The 21,680-nt window shown below is 44.8% G+C and overlaps 1 protein-coding gene across 1 annotated transcript; it reads left to right on the plus strand.

Annotated features, from left to right (window-relative positions):
- The first annotated feature begins 223 nt into the window (after nt 1-223).
- Nucleotides 224-12,035, plus strand: sfrp2 (secreted frizzled related protein 2). The gene is made up of 3 exons (XM_033019767.1): nt 224-866; nt 4,714-4,794; nt 11,446-12,035. The coding sequence occupies exons 1-3, from the start codon at nt 377-379 to the stop codon at nt 11,748-11,750; spliced, it is 876 nt and encodes a 291-aa protein (XP_032875658.1). The 5' UTR covers nt 224-376; the 3' UTR covers nt 11,751-12,035.
- Nucleotides 12,036-21,680: the final 9,645 nt, after the last annotated feature.

Genomic DNA, 21,680 nt, shown 5'->3' on the forward strand with positions numbered 1-21,680 from the left:
TTGAAATTTTAAAAAGACCCACCCTGTTAATATCAGCAATAATCGGAACGTTATTAGGTGAGTGAGTTCACCGGTGATTAGCCACCGCTGGGAATAAATCTGCCCTTGTTTAAAAATAAGGGGAAATTCTCTCAAGAACCAGAGTGTTGGTGTCTGGTACGAATTTCCCAAAAGGGGCTCCAGCGTCGACCTATCAAACAAACGCCAGTAACTCTTCACATTAACTCCTCCCATTCTTTTCCCCCCAATATTAGACCTCAGAGAAACCAGTGGCAATATTTTCCTGAGCACTCAGACAATTTCTAATCACGGCACCGGCGAGTATAAAACATCACTGGTTAAGGAATAGTACATTTGCTCGCCATACTTTGCAATAATGCACCCTTTGAACGCAGCGACCTGCCTTATCCTCGCTGCATTGAATGTGGGGAGTGTCAAACAAGCAGAGTCCAGCAGCAGCAGCAGCAAAGGTGGTCATTGTGAATCAATACCCACCGCGATGGAGCTGTGTCACGGTATTGAGTACACCGAGATGATGAGGCTCCCTAACCTGCTGGGACATGAAACTATAGATGAGGTGCTGCAGCAGGCCAGCGCATGGATCCCGCTGGTGCAAAAGCAGTGTCACGCCGACACCAAGAAGTTTCTCTGCTCCCTCTTTGCTCCGGTGTGCATCGACGAGCTGGACGAGCCGGTGCGGCCGTGTCGCTCGCTGTGCGTGCAGGTGAGGAAGGGCTGCTCTCCAGTCATGTCAGCCTTCGGCTTCCCCTGGCCGGACATGCTGGCGTGCAACCGCTTCCCAGAGGACAACGATCTCTGCATCCCACCCGCCGACTCCAACCAACATGTCCCCGCGACCAGAGACGGTAAGGTTAATACAGTTCTTTAACGAAAATGTAATTTAATATACACACACACACACACACACACACACACACACACACACACACATATATAGATATATAATTAATACATATATAATTAGAGTTATGTATTATATATATATATATATATAACCATATAACAATTACAGCACGGAAACAGGCCATCTCGACCCTTCTAGTCCGTGCCGAACACGTATTCTCCCCTAGTCCCATATACCTGCGCTCAGACCATAACCCTCCATTCCTTTCCCGTCCATATAACTATCCAATTTATTTTTAAATGATAAAAACGAACCACCTTCACTGGAAGCTCATTCCACACAGCCACCACTCTCTGAGTAAAGAAGTTCCCCCTCATGTTACCCCTAAACTTCTGTCCCTTAATTCTCAAGTCATGTCCCCTTGTTTGAATCTTCCCTACTCTCAGTGGGAAAAGCTTATCCACGTCAACTCTGTCTATCCCTCTCATCATTTTAAAGACCTCTATCAAGTCCCCCCTTAACCTTCTGCGCTCCAAAGAATAAAGCCCTAACTTGTTCAACCTTTCTCTGTAACTTAGTTGCTGAAACCCAGGCAACATTCTAGTAAATCTCCTCTGTACTCTCTCTATTTTGTTGACATCCTTCCTATAATTATGCGACCAAAATTGTACCCCATACTCCAGAATTGGCCTCACCAATGCCTCATATATATATATATATATATATATATAAAATTACATTTAACACATAGTTATCATGTATATATATGATTATAGTTAACATTAATATGTATAATTATAATTAGCATTTATTATTTATATATATATATATATAATACAACTATTAAAACTCTGATCTTGGATGTGTGTGTGTATTTGTTTGTGTGTGATCACATCTACTCGAAGAAACAACGCGCTAACGGGAAAGTTTTTACATATTCCGGTAGAGATATGATCTCGTGAAATCAAAATCGCCTTATCTGAAAATTTCATGCGTTATTTCTCGAGTTATTTATGAAAATGTTCAAAATTTTCAAATAACTTAGAAAATAAACGAGATGATCTCGCTGATGACATCACAATGGACTTGCCTGCCTGCCGTTGCTCGCGCTGCGAGAGACGTCACCCCTGTTCTGTTTTCTGTACTTCTTGGCTTCTTAACTTTCACTTCTTTAAATTTGTCACTTAGCGTTTTTAAACTGCGTGCTCTGCTGGGCTCCTTGAAGTTCTAGAACATGGCAGCGGCGGTCGTTATCGGCGCGCGGGTGAGGGCGTGGGACAGCGCGATGGGAAGGTGACCGTGGCGGCCATTACTCTGTCTATGGAGATCTGCGATTCCTCCGTCGATCACAGGGACTCGGGGAATCGTGATGCTTTTTCCTCGATGGCAATCCCGATCCCACCTGGCGATCTCTGGCTGTCACGGGAGACGACCTCCATTACGTCTCACCCGCCCGATCATCTGTGGGTGGTCTTCCCCTCACGGTAGCCATGATCGGCCGACCCTCCACTGCTTTTGACTGTCCTCAGATCACTCCGGGCCTCGCTCGGGGCCACGCCGGCCGCAGCCTTGCTCGTGCCCGGCGCCAGGTGGGGAGGCTGCTACTCTATGGCCTGGGTGGGTGCTGCCTCTACCCCCCCCCCCCCACCCCTCAATCTCTACCCCCTCCCCCTTCCCCTCCCTCTCTACCCCTCCCACTCCAACCCCCCACCTCTAGCTGCTCCTGCACAGTTGGGGGTTATGTGTGAGTGGATAGGCCGGGGGATGGGGTAAAAGGAGCAAATTAACAATATTAATATAATATCAAGGGGGGGGGGGGGTTAGTGTGTGTCTGTGACCGCAGGCTGCCCCCCCCCCCCCGCAACCACGCGTTGAGGGGACAGGACCCAACAGGTCCCCCTTGGTCTAGTATATTAATAAAATTATAGTTAGCATATATATATATAACGCCTGCAACACCTGTCCCTTTACCTCCCCCCTTGACTCTGTCCAAGGACCCAACAGTGTTTTCAGGTGAGGCAGAGATTCACATGCACCTCCTCCAACCTCATCTGGTGTTCCAGCTGTCAACTCCTGTATATTGATGATACCTCCCGCTCAGTCCACCTAAACTCACCTGATCTCCCTGTGGCTCAGCACTTCAACTTCCCCTCCCATTCCCAATCTGACCTTTATGTCCTGGGCCTCCTCCACTGTCAGAGTGAGGCCCAGCACAAATTGGAGGAACAGCTCCTCATATTTTGCTTGGGCAGCTTACACCCCAGCTGTATGAACATTGACTTCTCTAACTACAAGTAGCCCTTGCTTTCCCTCTCTCTCCTTCCCCTCCCCTTCCCAGTTCCCCCACCAGTCTTACTGTCTCCGACTACATTTTATCTCTGTACCGCCCACTCCCGTGACATCAGTCTGCAGAAGGGTCTCGACCCGAAACGTCGCCCATTCCTTCTCTTCAGAGCAAAGATCCTATAGCGAGCTGCTGCCTGTCCTGTTGAGTTACTCCAGCATTTTGTGTCTACCCTAAATGTTAACTATGATGTTCTTTAACTAGCCACAAATTCCAAAAATCGACTTCACAAACAAATATCGAGATGCAATGTAAAGATTTTACACTTGGGTTTGAACTATTTTCAACCAATACTCCTCTCCCGCCTTCTCATACACAATGTTCTTACTTTGTGAAAATCCGTAATACATTTAACTCGTTTGGGTTAGATTTGAGGAATTTAATCCCAGTTTGTTTGAAATAGATGCTAAAGTGAACTTACTGATTATAACGATTATACGGGAACTCTAAAGAAAATATTTATTTGTTTATCAAAACCAGGATTATGTTGCTACTGATGATGCAAATAATATCGGTGCTAATATGAGAGCGAGCAGGGAAAATCACATTTGACTTGATTTCCGGGACTTCAAAGTGAATGTAACAATTCATTCTTGCTGCGTTAATATTTATAATACTTTTTTTTGATTCGTGCAGGCTCTCCAATCCAAAACATCTTCGATTTATCCTTTTATCTGCAAGATTATCGCCAGTATTTCATCTTCTATTTCATGTGTGATTTAAGAATGCCCCCCCCCCCACAAAACAAAAAACAGGTTAAATGTGTTGCAGATGTTAGGATGTGTTTCCCAAAGAAACGTGGCCTTCTCTCATAACCGCACAAAGTGTCGAAAGAACTAAGGTCAGATATGCTACTTTTAGGAAACCTATTGTTTCTTTTGAGCTATAATATTAAATTGGAATCTTCCATCGCTACCAAATCTAGTCTGCTCCGGTGAATGGAAAGTTCTAAAAGGTAAATAAAGTACTATGTTTTTAAATAGTTGAAGCGTGCAAATTGGGAATCCCGTACAAAATGACCCAGTGCTGAGCGCACCACTTTAATCCGCGAAGACATTTTGAGCACTTCATTTGTTTTTAAATATAGTTTGTTTTAGACAACGGTCTGTTTCATTTACACCTCGTCTGGAGAGAACACGCAATTTGCAGCAAAGTCATGGTTCTCACTACTGCTGGCTGAGAGTCCATGTAAACAGCTTCAGACCATCCTTGCTGTTTTTATTTGTCTATGCTCCATTGGCGAGAATGAGTTCTTCTGTGCATGGTAGGTGAGGGAGTTTAAATACTTCATAAAAATGGTGCACTTAATAAAAAAAATAGCCAAATCCCGCGGAAAATCTGGAAGCTATAAAGAAAATGGAAAGTCCAGGCTGAAGTAATTAAGGCTCGCATGTGCTGGACAATTCCCAGACTTAAAGCACAAGACGCCGTTTTCCCCCTGCTGAAAACGGTCAGCATGAGCAAGTCAATAATTAATCCATGTTAATTTTTTTGTCCCCCCCAGAACTAAAGATCTGCGATGCATGCAAAGAAAGCGAGCAAAACGACAACGAAATTGTCGAGAAATACTGCAAAAATGACTTTGGTAAGTCGCTACTTCAGACCTAAGTTACCAGGTCACAGAGCGAAAGGGGCAAGTCAATTAATGTTGACAATTTGTTTCTAACCAGTAGGCGGCGATAAATCGACCCCTCATGCTGATGGCATTTCCTTCCTGTGTATGTAACAGGATTGTAATTTTAACAAATGCTGTCCAATGATGTATTTAAAAGGAAACAGCGTGGTTTTATCGAAAATCCAAACAAAATCGAAATAGTTCTCTACACATAATACATGTTTAGTTTAATGCTGGAGTAACTCAGCGGGACCGGCAGCATCACTGGATAGAAGGGAGAGGTGACGTTTCGGGTCGAGACCCTTCTACAGACTGATTTTGGTGTTGGTTGAAATACAGAGATAAGGAAGTGTAAGGTGTGAATACGAGACAAAGGGGATGGACATCAAGGAACATGTATGGAATTGAAGGTACACATAAATGCTGGAGAAACTCAGCGGGTGCAGCAGCATCTATGGAGCGAAGGAAATGGGCAACATTTCGGGCCGAAACCCTTCTTCAGAATGTATCGAATTGATATCGACTGACTCCCACAGCTGTTTAGGCTACACTTCTTCCCACCCTGCTTCCTGCAAATCCTATCCCCTACTCCCAATTCCTCCGTCTACGCCGCATCTGCCCCCAAGACGAGTTGTTCCATACTAGAACATCCGAGATGTCCTCATTCTTTAGGGGCCCCCCTCTCCCATCTTAGATGATTCCCTCATTAGGGTTTCTTTAATATCCCGCAGCTCCGTCTTGCTCCCCCTCCCCCCAGTCGCAACAGGGACAGAGTCCCACTAGTTCTCACCTTCCACCCCATCAGCCGTCGCATACAACACATAATCCTCTGACATTTTCACCACGTCCAACGAGATCCCACTACTAGCCACATCTTCCCATCACCAACCCTTTCCGCCTTCCGCAGAGACCGTTCTCTCCGCAACTCTGTTCAATTCGTTCCCACCCAAACCACACCCTCCCCAGGTACTTTCCCCTGCAACTGCAGGTGATGCAACACCTGTCCCTTTACCTTCTCCCTCGACTCCGTCCAAGGACCCGACAGTCCTTTCAGATGAGGCAGAGATTCACTTGCACCTTCTACAACCTCATCTACTGTATCCGCTGTTCCAGGTGTGGATTCTTATATATCGGTGAGACCTAGTGCAGTCTCGGCGATAGTTTCGCTGAACACCTCTGCTCAGTCCACCTGGACCTACCTAATCTCCCACTTGCTCAGCAATTTAACTCTCCCTTCCATACCCACAATGACCTTTCTGTCCTGGGCCTCCTCCGTTGTCAGAGTGAGGCCCAGTACCAAGTGGAGGAACAGCACCTCATATTCCACTTCGGCACCTTTCATTCCAGCGGTATGAATATTGACTTCTCTAATTTCAAGTCACCCATGCTTTCCCTCTCTCTCCATCCCTTCCTCTTCCCAGTTCTCCGACTAGTCCGACTGTCCTCGTTTACATTTTACCTCTTTTTGCTTTGTTGTTACCTTCTCCTAGCTAACAATGATCTATTCTACATTTTCCTTGATCTTCATCCCCCTTGTCTCATTTTCACACCTTACACTTCCTTATCTCAGTATCGCCCCCTCCACAACAATCAGTCTGAAGAAGGGTCCTGAACCAAAACGTCGCCTCTTCCTATCCAGAGTCCCGCTGAGTTACTCCAACATTTTCTGTCTATCTTCGATTTAAACCAGCATCTACAGTTCCTTCCTACTCAGTTTAATTTAGTTAAATTTAGAGATACAGTGTGGAAACAGGCCCTTCGGCCAGCCCAGTCTGCACCGACCAACAATCCCCGCACACTAATGTTATCCTATACACACATTAGGCAGGGGGTTGCCAACATTGGGTGAGAGTTGGGAGTGAGAAATTGTGAGAGACCAAGCCTGAGGGAGCGTAGTGACCGGGGGGGTGGGGGGGGAGGGTGTGGGATGGAGGGGGGGGGGAGCAGGGCTCTCGCTTAACTTTTTTTCACTGTTGCCAGCCGGGCAACCTTGGCAGCTTTTTAGTTGCCAAATGACATTTTAGGTGGTCATTTAAGATGGCTTGCATGACGTGTGCTCGGACGAAGTTACCAGTCGGAATTATGCATTCACATATTATTTCTGCTTCAAATAAAGTCACAAACTAACATATTCTCCAATCAAGACATGATATATACCACAATGACATGCAGCAAAATTATAATACGGTATCTCAACTCTTTTTACACATTGCAATTAATGCAATTTTTATTATTTCTTTCCGCTTCCAAACAAAAATGTGGTTGGATTATTCAGCGTATGATCAACCTGTGTCAATAAATCCTGGACCTTGATAACATATATGCTTAACCATGCACACTACAAGCATGTTTTCTGTGAAGGACCGAACATTATCATGACATGGCCATAGCTTGGGTCGTTATTGCTATTGGTACAGAAACACTCTCGCTTCCCACATAATTTATCCACAACAAAATATACAGGTTGCAAGGAATTTTCTAAAGGCATTTTATGATAATAGCTGTCAAAACTGACTATACCCATCTGACATTACACTAACTAAGGAGACCACGGACAGAATATCTTGGCGGCCGCGCGCGCATGCGCACACTCACACACACGCGCGAGGCTTCGGAGGCTTTTGTGAACAGTAATTTCAGCTCAATCCAGCGCTAAATGCAGCTCAGCTGCCTGTCTCGCCTACAGCCCCGTCTCAATCCAGACATGGCTGCTGGTTAACCTGGCGGGACAGGCAGAGCTGAGCTGGGTTTTGCACTGGCTGTGGGCCTGGGGGTGCCGCGCCCGTCTGACTCCCGACGCCTCTGGCCACCCCCGGGCGTGTGGAGGCTCTCGGGCAGAGACGGGGATGGTCCAGTGGCGGTTCGGCAGCGATTGCAGCGCCGGGGACCGGGATCGGTCCTGGCTGTGGTGCAGGTCTGTCAAGAGTGTTTTGGCTCGTCTCCCTCCTCCAATCACCCCCCCCTCCCTACCCCTACTCTACTTCCGCCTCTGACCGACACCTCCCTCCTCCAAGGGACTGTTTTGAAAGAGCCATTGGCGGAGTGGCAGCAGCTGCCGCTAACAGGGCGGGGGGCGGGAGGAGGAGATGTAGCCGTCGCCGTCGCCGCTGCTGCCCGTCTTTAGCTCCGACCCTCCGTCACGCCACACTTAGCATCTTTCCCACAACCGTCGCCGACCCAAAACGTCACGTTCCTTTTCTCCAGAGATGCTGCCGGACCCGCTGAGTGACTCCAGTTTTTTTGTGTCTATCTTCGGTATAAACCAAGTTGCCAAGCCGGGCAAAATGACTCGCCGTTTAGGTTGCCCGGCGGCAGTTTGAGTGGTCATTGGCACCTGGGCAACCGTTAATTTCGAGCCCTGGGGAGGGTGTGGGAAGGGGGGTGTCCCCCCTCCCATTGGTACAGAACTTTTGCATTTTTCAGCTTGAAATTGTGCAATCTGGTGCATTCTGTAGCGAGTCTTTTAACTTACACTTGAATGCAATATTTATGCTTTAAATTTGATTAGCTATGAATAAAGTTAGGCTAAATTACATTCCTAATTACATTCCACAGTAGAGCCAGGCTCTGATCAACAGGTTCAGCACATGAATGATCTTAGTATATTCATGTATGGAAATCAGATTATAATCAAACACTTGGCCCATGTTGACCAACTGCACACCTGGTACTACTCCTGACCCTGACTCCAGTTGCATACCTTTTCTCATTCCTGACCCTGAGTCCAGCCTTACACCTGGCCCCCTATTCTACCATGATCATAGTTGCTTACTGCTTAGGTTCCCAGTGCTGAACACTCCCATTGTCCCAACTTTAACTGCACACCTAGTACTATTCCAGACCTTGACTCTGGATGCACACTTGGCCTTGCTCCTAGCCCCTCTGCACTGACAATATATCTGGCCCACACATAAAGCTGACCCCCTGGATGTAACCTATTACGTTCAAGTCCATAGGTGCTTATCTAATGCGGTAATCTTTTATGGGGCACTTCACAGACCAAATTTTGCATAACAAATTTTGCTACATCCATTGGCTTCCTTGTTATCGAAAATGCTAGTTACTTTGTCAAAGAAGTCATCAATTGGTTGAACACAATTTCTCATCCATAAAATTATATTCACTCAGCTGTATAAGTATTCTGTTACAATTTCCTTCATTTTCCTAACAAACTGTCCTGAAGTCATTGTCACTCCCAATATTTTCAGTATTTTGCTGTCTTCCTCTCAGCTGGGACTTTTCTGAAACGCAAAGCCCAATAACTATATATTTAAGCAATATTATTCTATTAAATGTGATCTTGAGAGTACATTTTCTGTGGTATTCGTAACATAACAATGATAAAAATATCTTTGTTTTGATTGCACCTACCAACATGCATACATTATTATATTACAATTAATATGTCCCAAGAGCAAATTTTTTGTTCCAATGCTCCCCATTCCCAATTACTTTTCCATTGAAGTGATTGAAATCCAAGTGAAATTTAAATGGCATCAGAAAAATAAAACCTCCGGAATGGATGATATTCATTACGTGGTTGGTTGGAGTCAGTATCAGCACAATTACTATATTAAACTTGAATTTTCAGAGGTCCTGGTTCAAGCTAAAACTAAAGACAAATAATAACCTCCTCACACATTCCCCTGCAAGTATCTCTGTCACTCCTTTAAAATATGCCCCTTCATTGAACAAGCTCTTAAACATCACATCTGAATCAGTTTCCATCTGATTACACTCCTTGAGGATGTTCATCTATGTGTTCAATTAATAAAACAACGAGATTGGGGACATTTATATTCAACCAGTCAAAGGAATTTGGGGGGGGGGGGTTTAGAAATAGTCAGTGAGGTAAACAAACATAATAGTTGAGTGGCAAATGACAATAGTGCTACCTTCCCAACTGAAGGAAACATTGGGTTATCGGCGCTGTATGTTGTGACACACAGTCTGACACCTTGCGTGTCAATTTAATATTATAATAATGGATATTCCGGATTAATAAATTAAGGTTTTGTCAACTAATTACAAATCGGGTTAATTACAAATCAATAACATTAGCCAACTCCGAAACACAAAGCGCTGAGCATTGGGATCCAGACATCACGGACAGCTGGCCTCAGTTCCCCGTTCACATCTGGCAGTGCTCTCTGTCTGAACCAGGGACAACTGAACATTTTTGAAAGTGGGGGGGCTGAGCTATCACTGATCACTGGCCTTGGGGGTACCTGGCGAGGCAGTGGAACGACCGAGTGGGGGGGACGGTGTGGGAGGGTGGTGTCCCCTCCCACGGTAGGGACTTATTGAAATTTGGTATTAAAATCATGTTATCGTGCATTGTAGAAGCATGATTTCAACAAAAGAAAATTTGAACTATTTTTAAGAGGTAACTTTTTAAGGGTGGTGGGTGTATGGAACAAGCTGCCAGAGGAGGTAGTTGAGGCAGGGACTATCCCAACATTTAAGAAACAGTTAGACTGATACATGGATAGGACAGGTTTGGAGGGATATGGAACAAAAGCAGGTAGTGTAGCTGGGACATGTTGGCGGGTGTGGGCAAGTTGGGCCGAAGGGCTTATTTTCACACTGTATCACTATGACTACATAATAATAATATATTTTATTGTCATTGCCCAGAGGTACAACAAGATTTGGTATGCAGCTTCCATCCGATGTAATAACTTAATTAGCTAAAAATTTAGACAGCCAGAGAAACAAGATTTAAAAAAACCAAAATAAACACAGTTAAAGCAGTATAAAGTTCAAATAGGTCTGTGCCGGGTCGATGTGCGACGTGACCATCTGAGGGAGACAGTTCATGGGGGGGGGAGGGCACTCAGCAGGGCCGGTTCAGAGCAGCTATAGCTCTGGGGATGAATTATACCTCCATTATACCTCCACCATGCTTGAATGCTTCAAAATCAAGTGTTCGAGTTTTATTGCCATATACTCAAGCATAGAAACATAGAAAATAGGTGCAGGAGTAGGCCATTCGACCCATCGAGCCAGCACTGCCATTCAATATGATCATGGCTGTTCATCTAAAATCAGTTCCTCTTTCCTGTTTTTTTCCCATATCCCTTGATTTTCCTAGCCCCAAGAACTAAATGTAACTCTCTCTTGAAAACATCCAGTGAATTGACCTCCACTGTGGCAGAGAATTCCACAGATTCACAACTCTCTGCGTGAAGAAAGTTTGTCCTCATTTCAGTCCTAACTGGCCTGCCCTTTATTCTTAAAATGTGACCCCTGGTTCTGAACTGCCCCAACATCGGGAACATTTTTCCTGCAGTTACACCAAGTGAAAATCTAGCAGGCAAGCAGGATGCTTTCTCCAACCACCCCCATTTGAACGTAACTATCTTCCACTGCTTCTACCCAGTGCTTGGTACCTACTTCCAGCAGTGTAGCTGGGACATGTTGGCCGGTGTGGGCAAGTTGGGCCAAAGGGCCTGTTTTCACACTTTATCACTCTATGACACTCTAGGACTCGTCACTTTAAGTTCATGTTTCATGTATTTAGTGTTTTTATAGCTGGTGGCAGATCAATTTCCCTCCTGGGATAAATGAAGTTCTACGGTATCGCATCGTAATACAATATTTTAATCCTTTTCCAATTAGCTCTGAAAATAAAAGTGCAGGAGATCTCCTACAGCAACGGGGACACAATGATCGTCCCTGAGACTAAAAGCAAGACGATCTACAAGCTGAATGGAGTGACCGAGAAGGATCTGAAGAAGAGCGTGTTGTGGTTGAAGGGTGGTCTGCAATGTCTTTGTGATGAGATGAACGATATCACTGCTGCCTACTTAGTGATGGGACAAAAGCTGGATGGTAACCTAATCATTACCTCAGTGAAGAGATGGCAGAAAGGTCAGCGGGAGTTTAAGAGGATTGCCCGGAGCATCCGCAAACAGAAATGTTAAATTGCGGTCAGTTGACCTCCCAGTCATATTAGTAAACCGTGCACAATATCCGTCGTGGTTTGTACCCCCCACGCCACATGCTATAACCTATACCCAGTATGTGTTTTAAATATATAAGCTCCCTTTTCTTAGTTCAACTGGATCACATTAATTTTTTAATACTTAATTATACTTTTTTTTTATCGCCCAAGAGTTTTTCGTTTCATGCTTTGTTGCTTAACTTTTGATTTAATTTTAATTACACATCTAGTGGAATATACTAAAGAGACATAGAGTCAAACAGCACGAAAACAGGCCCTTCGGCCCACTCACACGTGCCAACCAAGGTGCCCCATCTCAGCTGCATCCATTTGCCCGTGTTTAACATATGTCCCTCAAAACCTTTCCTAGACATGTAATTGTCCAAATGACGTTAAAAGATTATCATACCTGCCTCAACTACTTCCTCAGGGAGATTATTCTATATACCCACCCGTGCTCTCTAGTTCTTGATTTCTACCCTGAGAAGGGTAGGGTCTACCCAACACTGGGAAAAAGACTGTGCATTCACCCTGTCTTTCCCCCTCAATTTTACACACCTCTATGATGTTACCCCGAAGCCTCAGGCACTCCAAGGAATAAAGTCCTAGCCTGCCCAGCTCCTACCTACAGCCCAAGCTCCTGAGTCATGGCAGCATCTTCGTAAATCTCCCCTACTCTCTTTCCAGATTAATGGCATCTCCCCGAGAGGACAATGACCAAAACTGAACACAATGCTCCAAGTGTGGCCTCGCCCACATCTTGTATAACTGTAACAAAATATAATCTGTCGTTGTAACATATACTCCTAACTGTAACTCCTAACCACCCCCATCGACTCCGTCCAAGGACCCCGACAGTCCTTTCAACTGAGACAGAGGTTCACTTGCTCCTCCTCCAACCTCACCTGCTATTTCCACTGTTCCAGGTGTGGACTCATGTATATTGGCGAGACCAAGCGCAGGCTCTGCGATCGCTTTTCGCTGACTAGCTCCGCTCAGTCCGCCTAAACCCACCTGATCTCCCGGTTGCTCAGCACTTTAACTCCCCCTCCCATTCCCACACTGACCTTTCTGTCCTGGGCCTCCTCCATTGTCAGAGTGAGGCCCAGCTCAAATTGGAGGAACAACACCTCATATTTCGCTTGAGCAGCTTACACCCCAGCGGTAAGAACATTGACTTCTCTAACTTCAAGTAGCCCTTGCTTTCCCTCTCTCTCCATCCCCTCCCCCTTCCCAGTTCTCCCACCAGTCTTACTGTCTCTGACTAAATTCTATCTCTGTACCGCCCACTCCCCTGACATCAGTCTGAAGAAGGGTCTCGACCTGAAACGTCACGCATTCCTTCATTCCAGAGATGCTGAGTTACTCCAATATTTTGTGTCTACTGCTAACTGTAGGTAATTTCCCCGACTGATGAAGAGCAACATGACAAAAGCCTCCTTCAGTTTATTATTCAGTTTATTTACTTTGTTGTTACAGGAAAGCAGACTATTATCTAAATGGTGGCCGACTAGGAAAAGGGGAGATGCAGCGAGACCTGGGTGTCATGGTACACCAGTCATTGAAAGTGGGCATGCAGGTGCAGCAGGCAGTGAAGAAAGCGAATGGTATGTTAGCTTTCATAGCAAAAGGATTTGAGTATAGGAGCAGGGAGGTTCTACTGCAGTTGTACAGGGTCTTGGTGAGACCACACCTGGAGTATTGCGTACAGTTTTGGTCTCCAAATCTGAGGAAGGACATTATTGCCATAGAGGGAGTGCAGAGAAGGTTCACCAGACTGATTCCTGGGATGTCAGGACTGTCTTATGAAGAAAGACTGGATAGACTTGGTTTATACTCTCTAGAATTTAGGAGATTGAGAGGGGATCTTATAGAAACTTACAAAATTCTTAAGGGGTTGGACAGGCTAGATGCAAGAAGATTGCTCCCGATGTTGGGGAAGTCCAGGACAAGGGGTCACAGCTTAAGGATAAGGGGGAAATCCTTTAAAACCGAGATGAGAAGAACTTTTTTCACACAGAGAGTGGTGAATCCCTGGAACTCCCTGCCACAGAGGGTAGTCGAGGCCAGTTCATTCGCTATATTTAAGAGGGAGTTAGATGTGGCCCTTGTGGCTAAGGGGATCAGAGGGTATGGAGAGAAGGCAGGTACGGGATACTGAGTTGGATGATCAGCCATGATCATATTGAATGGCGGTGCAGGATCGAAGGGCCGAATGGCCTACTCCTGCACCTAATTTCTATGTTTCTATGTTTCTATGTACCCAGGTACAGTGAAAAACGTTTTGTTGCGTGCTGATCAGTCAGCAGAAAGACAATACATGATTACAATCAATCCATTTAAACCAGCATCTGCAGTTCCTTCCTACACTAATACCATTAAAATTGGCCATGCCCCAATTTATGCACGATTATTGTAAAGCTAATAGAACCATGATTGCTGGTGCCAAAGGACTCAACATTCAGTCACTGGCCCTGCCCAATTCTCTAAGAATAGGTCAAGCTTTGCTCTCTCCCATGTAGGGCACTCTACATATTGCCTGAGGAAAGATTTTTCACTATATTTAACAACTTCAACCCAATCGAAGCCCTTAGCATCATGGCCATCCCAGACTGAATTGGGAAAGTTAAAATCCACTGTTAGGACAGCCCTATTATTCAACGTATTATCCAAACGCAGACTGGGCGATCGTTTCGCTGAACACCTTCGCTCACTGAACCACCTGAACCTACCTGATCTCCCTGTTGCTAAACACTATTAATTCTCCTTTACATTCCCACACAGACCTTTTTGTCCTAGGTCTCCTCCATTGTCACAGTGAACCTAAACGCAAATTGGAGGAACAGTATCTCACATTTTGCTTGGGCAGTTGCAGTCGAGTTGTATGAATATTGATTCCCCCAACTTCAAGTAACCCCAGCATTCCCTCGCTCTCTATCCCTCCCCCATCCGTTCAAGTTCAAGAGTTCAAGAGAGTTTACCGTCGCACCAGCTTATCGTTTTCACCCAACAAACAGCTAACAATGGCCTTTCCTCGATCATCGTAACTTTTTTGCACATCTTTCATTCATTGTTCTTTATCTCTCTACATCATCGCATATATCTCTCGTTTCCCTTTTCCCTAACTAGTCTGAAGAAGGGACTCGACCCAAAACGTCACCTATTCCTTCTCTCCAGAGATGCTGCCTGTCCCACTGAGTTACTCCAGCATTTTGTGTCTATCTTCAGTTTAAACCAGCATCTGCAGTTCCTTCCTTAACATGATGCCTAGTTAAACTGATCTCATCTGCTTGTACATGATCCATATTCCTCTACTCTGTGCACTTCCATGTGCCTATCCTTAAAGCCTCTGAAACATCACTATTGTTTCTACCTTCAGCACCACCCCTGGCAATGTGTTCCCCCTCTTACCTTATAGCTATGCCCTCTAGTGTTGGACATTTCCACCCTGGGGAAAAACGTTCTGACTGTCTACCCTATCTATGCCATTCATAATTTTACATACTTCTATCAAGTCTCCTTTCAACCTCCAATTTTCCAGCGAAAACAATCCGAGTCTATCCAACCTCTCTCTGTAGCTGAAACCCTCTAATTCAGGCAGCATTCTGGAAAACCTCTGCACCATCTCCAACTCCTCCACATCTTTCCTGTTAGTTCATTCGTGAGCCAGACGATGCATAACTCGCTGGTGGCTTCTGTCGTCGTCCAACATGTTGGCAGAATTGGTCGCCCAACGCGTCACAGAGTGCATCGTGTCATCGTTTCCGGGGATCGCCACGAGGAGGCTTCTGTCATGATCCCCATCTTTTCTGTAATGGGGTTGAACAGAACTGCGTGCAATACCCCAAATGTGGTCTAACCAAAGTCCTATGGAACTGCATCAAGACTTCCTGACTCTCATATTCAATGCCCTGTGGCAAAGAAGGCAAGCATAATTTACACCTTCTGTACCATTCTATCCATTTGTGGTGCTGCCTTTTGTGAGCTGTGAACTTAGACTTCAAGATCCCTCTGCACGTCAATGCTGTTTAGAGTCTTACCATTAACTATTAACTATATACTCTCCCCTTACATTCAACCTCTCAAAGTGCAACACTTCACATCTGCTTGGGTTAAACATACTTCAGTATTGTAATCCGCCTTGCTTCTCCTTAGTTCTCCTTAATCAATAAAGTAACTCCCCCTCCTAATTTACCCCAGACTCTTCTCGCCTGTAGTAAATGTACCCTCCAATATTAACCTGCCATTCCTTTGCCTCCTTAGTCAGGTTTGGGTAATGGGTATAACATTGCAGTCGGAGTTTATCTGCCTCACCTGTCAGGCCTCTGGCATAGAAATTAATGCAATCACAAGCTGTGAATAGCAACAGATCTTATCACGGACATTTTTAAAAACTCAAAGTCACCATAGATTTTTTATTTTTTTTTAATTGTAATCCAGAAATCCAAGATTATTTTAATAGCATCTCTTGCATGGAAAACCTACAATTCTCGATCAAACAACGGTGAAAAGATTGACCTGAGACGGGTGGGGAACCTGCGGCCTTCTAGGCCATTAAGTGCAGCCTTTTGAATGAATCCAAATTTTGTAGAAGAAATCCTTTTTATTTTTATTAATATGTTTTGGTTTGTCTTTTATTATTTTAATTTTAATCTTAAAATGAACGTATTTAAAATACCAAAGAGTAAAAGAAGATTCAACAAAAGAATCCTACCCGACTGACAGCCACAATTAAAACATTAGTAAGTCATGAGGGCGCTTTTTCAACAAAATAATGTACATGAAAAGGTTCCCCAACCCTGACCTAAGACATTTGACTCTTCTATGCAAATACTTACAAATTGCATTGAATATTTTTAAAACATTCCAAACCATGCTGAACAACATTTAAATGATGCTTGTCCTAATTCTTTCTACAATGATCAGTTCAATATATGCTTAATGCAGTAATTCATTCATTATCATCCCGTGAGACACAATCCATTTTAACCAATGTTCACAACTATCTGATATTCCACTCGTACTCTGAAACAATGGTGATCAGCAGGCACTTCCCTAAGCAATGCCGATTGTTAAAAGCATTGCCTACAATTCATTCGCATTATTGTACAATAATTGTAAAACTCGCTAGAACTGTAAATATTGTAACTTTGTAAATAATTCAGATAAACAGTACTTTTGCGTCTTGTATTTCGAATTTACGCAATTTGTTACTTCGACTGAACCTTCAATCTTTGGAACTTCTAATAAAATCACCTCGCTGAAATAAGGATGTGGTGTTTCTGTTTGTCTGCCAGAATATATCCAGAATCATGGTGTAATGTTTTCACGCGTGGTGGCAGAGGGAGGAGATCGTGACCATTGATGGTGAACTCCCCCTCCCATTCCCACACTGACCTTTCCGTGAAGGTGGAAACGTTGGAATGATGTCCCATTTTGGTTAATACATAAATCAAATACATTTGAGAATAGGTCATGAAATAGATCAGGCATCTGAAAATGTTGTAGCTTTCATCTCTGCCTAATTCCATGTTCCTGCCTTCTCCCCATAACCCTCGACACCCATTCTAATCAAGAATTTGTCTATCTCTGCCTTAAAAATATCCACTGACTTGGCCTCCACAGCCCTCTGTGGCAATGAGTTCCACAGATTAACTACCCTCTGACTAAAGAAGTTCTTCCTCACCTCCTTTCTAAAAGAGCGCCCTTTAATTCTGACGTTATGACCTCTGGTCCTAGACTCTCAACCCAGTGGAAACATCCTCTCCACATCCACTCTATCTATGCCTTTCATTATTCTGTAAGTTTCAATGTGGTAAATCCCCTTAACCTTCTGAACTCCAGCGAGTACAGGCCCAGTGCCGTCAAACACTCATCCTATGTTAACCCACTCATTCCTGGGGATCATTCTCGTAAACTTCCTCTGGAGCCTCTCCAGAGCCAGCACATCCTTCCTCAGATATGGGGGTCCAGATTTGTTCACAGTTACAATTCTGCTGGAATAACTGGCTGTCACATCACCATTAGTGTGTGGGTAGATTGTGATAGAACATCGAACCTGCAGGAATGGCTCCGTCAGCCCACAATGTTGGCGCTGAAGTCTTCATATACCACGTAGGCAGTTCCTCGTGTCTCAGGTATATTTCCAACTCTGATCTGCCTGATCATGTTAAACTGATCTCATTTGCCCATACATAAAACAGTACAGCGCCAGATCAGGCCCTTCGGCCCACAATACTTGTGCCGAACAACATGCCTAGTTAAACTGATCTCATCTGCGTGTACATGATCCGTATCCCTCTATTCCTTGTACTTACATGTGCCTATCTCTAAGCCTCTTCAAAACCACGCTCATATCTGCCCCTAGCATCACCCCAGGCAATGTCCCCCTGAATCATTCTCTGAAAAAACCTTGCCCTGCACACCTCCATTCAACATGCCCCCTCTCACACTATAGCTATGTTCTCAAGTATTGCTCATTTCCACTCTGGGATAACGGTTCTGACTGTCTATCTCTGTCTCTCATATTTGTTTATACTCTATAGTGTCGCCTGAACCTCCAACGTTCCAGAGAAAACAATCCAAGTTTACCCAGCCTCTCCTTGCGGCTGAGACCCTCTAATCCAGACAGCATTTTGCTAAACCACCTCTGTACCCTCTCCACATTCTTCCTGTTATGGCATGACCAGAAATGCTCACAATACTCCAAATGGGGCCTAAGCAAAGTCTTAAAATCATGACTTGCTGAATCTTATATTCAATGCCCCTAGCAATGAATGCAAACATACCATACACCTTTACCACTCTATTTACGTGCTGCCACCTTCACTGAGATGTGTGGACTCCAAGATCTCTCTGCACATCAATGCTGTTAAGGGTTTTGCCATTATCTGTATAATCTCCCCTTACATTCAACCTCCCAAAGTGCGACATCTCATAACTGCTCGGTTTAAACTCTCATATGTATTCTGCTCGGGCAGCTTACAACCCAATGGTATGACTTTTGATTTCTCTAACCAAGTAACCCCTGCATTCCCTCTCTCTCCATCCCTCCCCCATCCAAGTCACACCAGCTTCTCGTTCTCACCCAACAAACAGCTGACAATGGCCTGTTTCCTTTATCCGTTACTTTTTTGCATATCTTTCATTGATTTGTTCCATATCTTTCTACATCACCGTCGATATCTCTCGTTTCACTTTCCCCTGACTCTCAGTCTGAAGAAGGGTCTCAACCCGAAACGTCAACTATTCCTTCTCCCCAGAGATGCTGCCTGTCCCGCTGAATTACTCCAACATTTTGTGTCTATCTTCAGTTCAAACCAGCATCTGCACTTCTGTCCTACACTTTAATGTGTTTGGAGTTGTGATCTGTCTGAATTTCCTGTTGAACTGATCGATGCATCACAAACTATCTGCACAACAATCTATGGAGTTCTCTGAAGGATAAGATATTAGCTGCTCAGATAATCAGAAAAACTGATGGTCATTAGACTCATAGTCATAGAGTCATAGAGTGATACAGTGTGGAAACAGACCCTTCGGCCCAACTTGCCCACACCAATCAACATGTCCCAGCTACACTAGTCCCACCTGCCTGCGTTTGGTCCATATCCCATCAAATCTGCCCTATCCATGTACTGTCTAACTTTTTCTTAAACGTTGGAATAGACCCTGCCTCAACTACCTCCTCTGGCAGCTTGTTCCATACACCCACCATCCTTGGTGTGAAAAAGGTATCCCTTGGCTTCCTATTAAATCTTTTCCCCTTCACCTTGAACCAATGTCCTCTATTCCTCGATTTACCTACTCTGGGCAAGAGACTCTGTGCATCTACCTGATTTATACCTCTCATGATATTATACACCTCTATAAGATCACCCCTCATCCTCCTGCACTCCATGGAATAGAGACCCAGCCTATTCAACCTCTACCTATAGCTCACACCCTCTAATCCTGTCAACATCCTTGTAAATCTTCTCTGAACCTGTAGATGGTTTATGCATGCAACCTATAATATGTCAGGTATCACTCCTTTACAGAACCCTTTCAAGCTTGACAATATCTTTCCTATAACAATTGATCACACAATAAGTCATAGTCATAGTTATACAACGCGGACGTTTGGCCCAACTTGCTCACACCGACCAACATGTCCCATCTACACTAGTTCCACCTGCCTTATATTTTATACACCTCTATAACCTAAATTCCACTCCACTGGAAACTGTCAACAAATTCATCTACCAGAATCTACGGTGACTGATACCCTCGCTCTGAATTAGAACCACTTGAGTTTATTGCCACGTGCACCGAGATACAGTGAAAAGCTTTTGTTACGCGCTATCCAGTCAGCAGTAAGACATTACATGATTACAATCGATCCATTTACAGTGTACAGATACATGATAAGGCAATAACGTTTAGTGCAAGGTAAAGCCAGCAAAGTACGATCAAAGATAGTCTGAGGGTCACCAATGAGGTAGATAGTAGTTCAGCACTGCTCTCTGGTTGTTGTAAGATGATTCAGTTGCCTGATAACAGCTGGGAAGAAACTGTCCCTGAATCTGGAGGTGTGCATTTTCACACTTCTGTACCTTTTGCTGGATGGGAGAGGAGAGAAGAGGGAGTGGCCAGGGTGTGACTCGTCCTTGATTATGCTGCTGGCCTTGCCGAGGCAGCGTGAGGTATAAATGGAGTCAATGGAATAGAGGTTGGTTTGTGTGATGGTCTGGGCTGCGTCCTCAATTTGCTGCAATTTCTTGCGGTCTTGGATGGAACTGTTCCCAAACCGTGCTGTGATGCATCCCGATAACATGCATCTGGTTGAGGTAACCAACTCACATACAGGAGAGACAGCAACCACCTTCGGGAGGCTAAGCAGGTGGGCTTGGATGAATAGGAAGGTCACAATCAAGACCAAGATAATGGTCTACAAAGTGTGCGTCTTGAGTGCGTTACTGCGCAGCAGTGAAGCTTGGCTGACTTAGCCACATAGAGAATGGAAAAGGAATAATTTTCATTTCCTCTGTCTTCGTCGCATCCTGAGAGTTTCTTGGCAGGAGAAAATCACCAATGGATCTGTCCTCTCCCTGACCAACATGCCTAGCATCCCTGCAATCTGCAACCAGAGGCATTTCCCTTGGCCTGGTCACGTACACTGGGTGGAACATGGACCCACCCCCAATGATGTGCTATATGTGTAGGTCGCCAATGCACAGAGGGCCAAGAGGCAGAACAAAGCTTTGCTGCACCAATATAATTAAACAAGATGTGACAAGTGTTTACGTTGGCACTGACAACTGGGAAGCAGCTGCTGAGGATAGGGGGAGGTGGTGTTAAAGGACCTCCGGATGGGCATGAGGCACTGCAACAGCATATGGTTCATAGCCCTGGATGGCCATCCCCGCCTCTGTCGCCCCCTCCATCCTTGCATCTATACAATCAAATCAAACTCAAGTGCTATAGATAGAGCCTCCTATGTAGTACCTTATCAAAGTCCTTGATGACGTAAGTAGCCCTTCGGCCCAGCTTGCCCACATCGATCAAGGTGCCCCATCTATACATCCCACGCCGGCCTATGCAGTCAGGTTACACGAGTCCAATATGGGGGGTGAACTTGATGCAATGTCACCAAAGGGGGAGTCATTGGGCACGTCATAAGGTCATAAAGTTATAACTGATAGGAATTGAATTAGGCCATTTGGCCCATCCCGTCTACCCCGCCATTCAATCATGGCTGATCTATCGCTCCCTCCGAACCCCATTCTCCTGCCTTCTCCGCATAACCGCTGACACCAATGGCTTTGATTTTGTCAACCTTTTTGGTAACTTCTTCAAAAAGCTCCATCACACAAATAAGACACAATCTCCCACATACAGTGGCTTGCAAAAGTATTCATACCCCTTGAAC

This window comes from Amblyraja radiata, chromosome 1 (assembly GCF_010909765.2).
Source record: "Amblyraja radiata isolate CabotCenter1 chromosome 1, sAmbRad1.1.pri, whole genome shotgun sequence".
NCBI lineage: Eukaryota > Metazoa > Chordata > Chondrichthyes > Rajiformes > Rajidae > Amblyraja > Amblyraja radiata.

Bases quoted from the DNA above. Each gene is read 5' to 3' on its own strand.
- sfrp2 (XM_033019767.1), top strand. From the start codon at position 377: ATGCACCCTTTGAACGCAGCGACCTGCCTTATCCTCGCTGCATTGAAT. The intron at 867-4,713 runs GTAAGGTTAATA...TGTCCCCCCCAG, and splicing joins TGTCCCCGCGACCAGAGACG to AACTAAAGATCTGCGATGCA. The intron at 4,795-11,445 runs GTAAGTCGCTAC...TTTTCCAATTAG, and splicing joins ATACTGCAAAAATGACTTTG to CTCTGAAAATAAAAGTGCAG.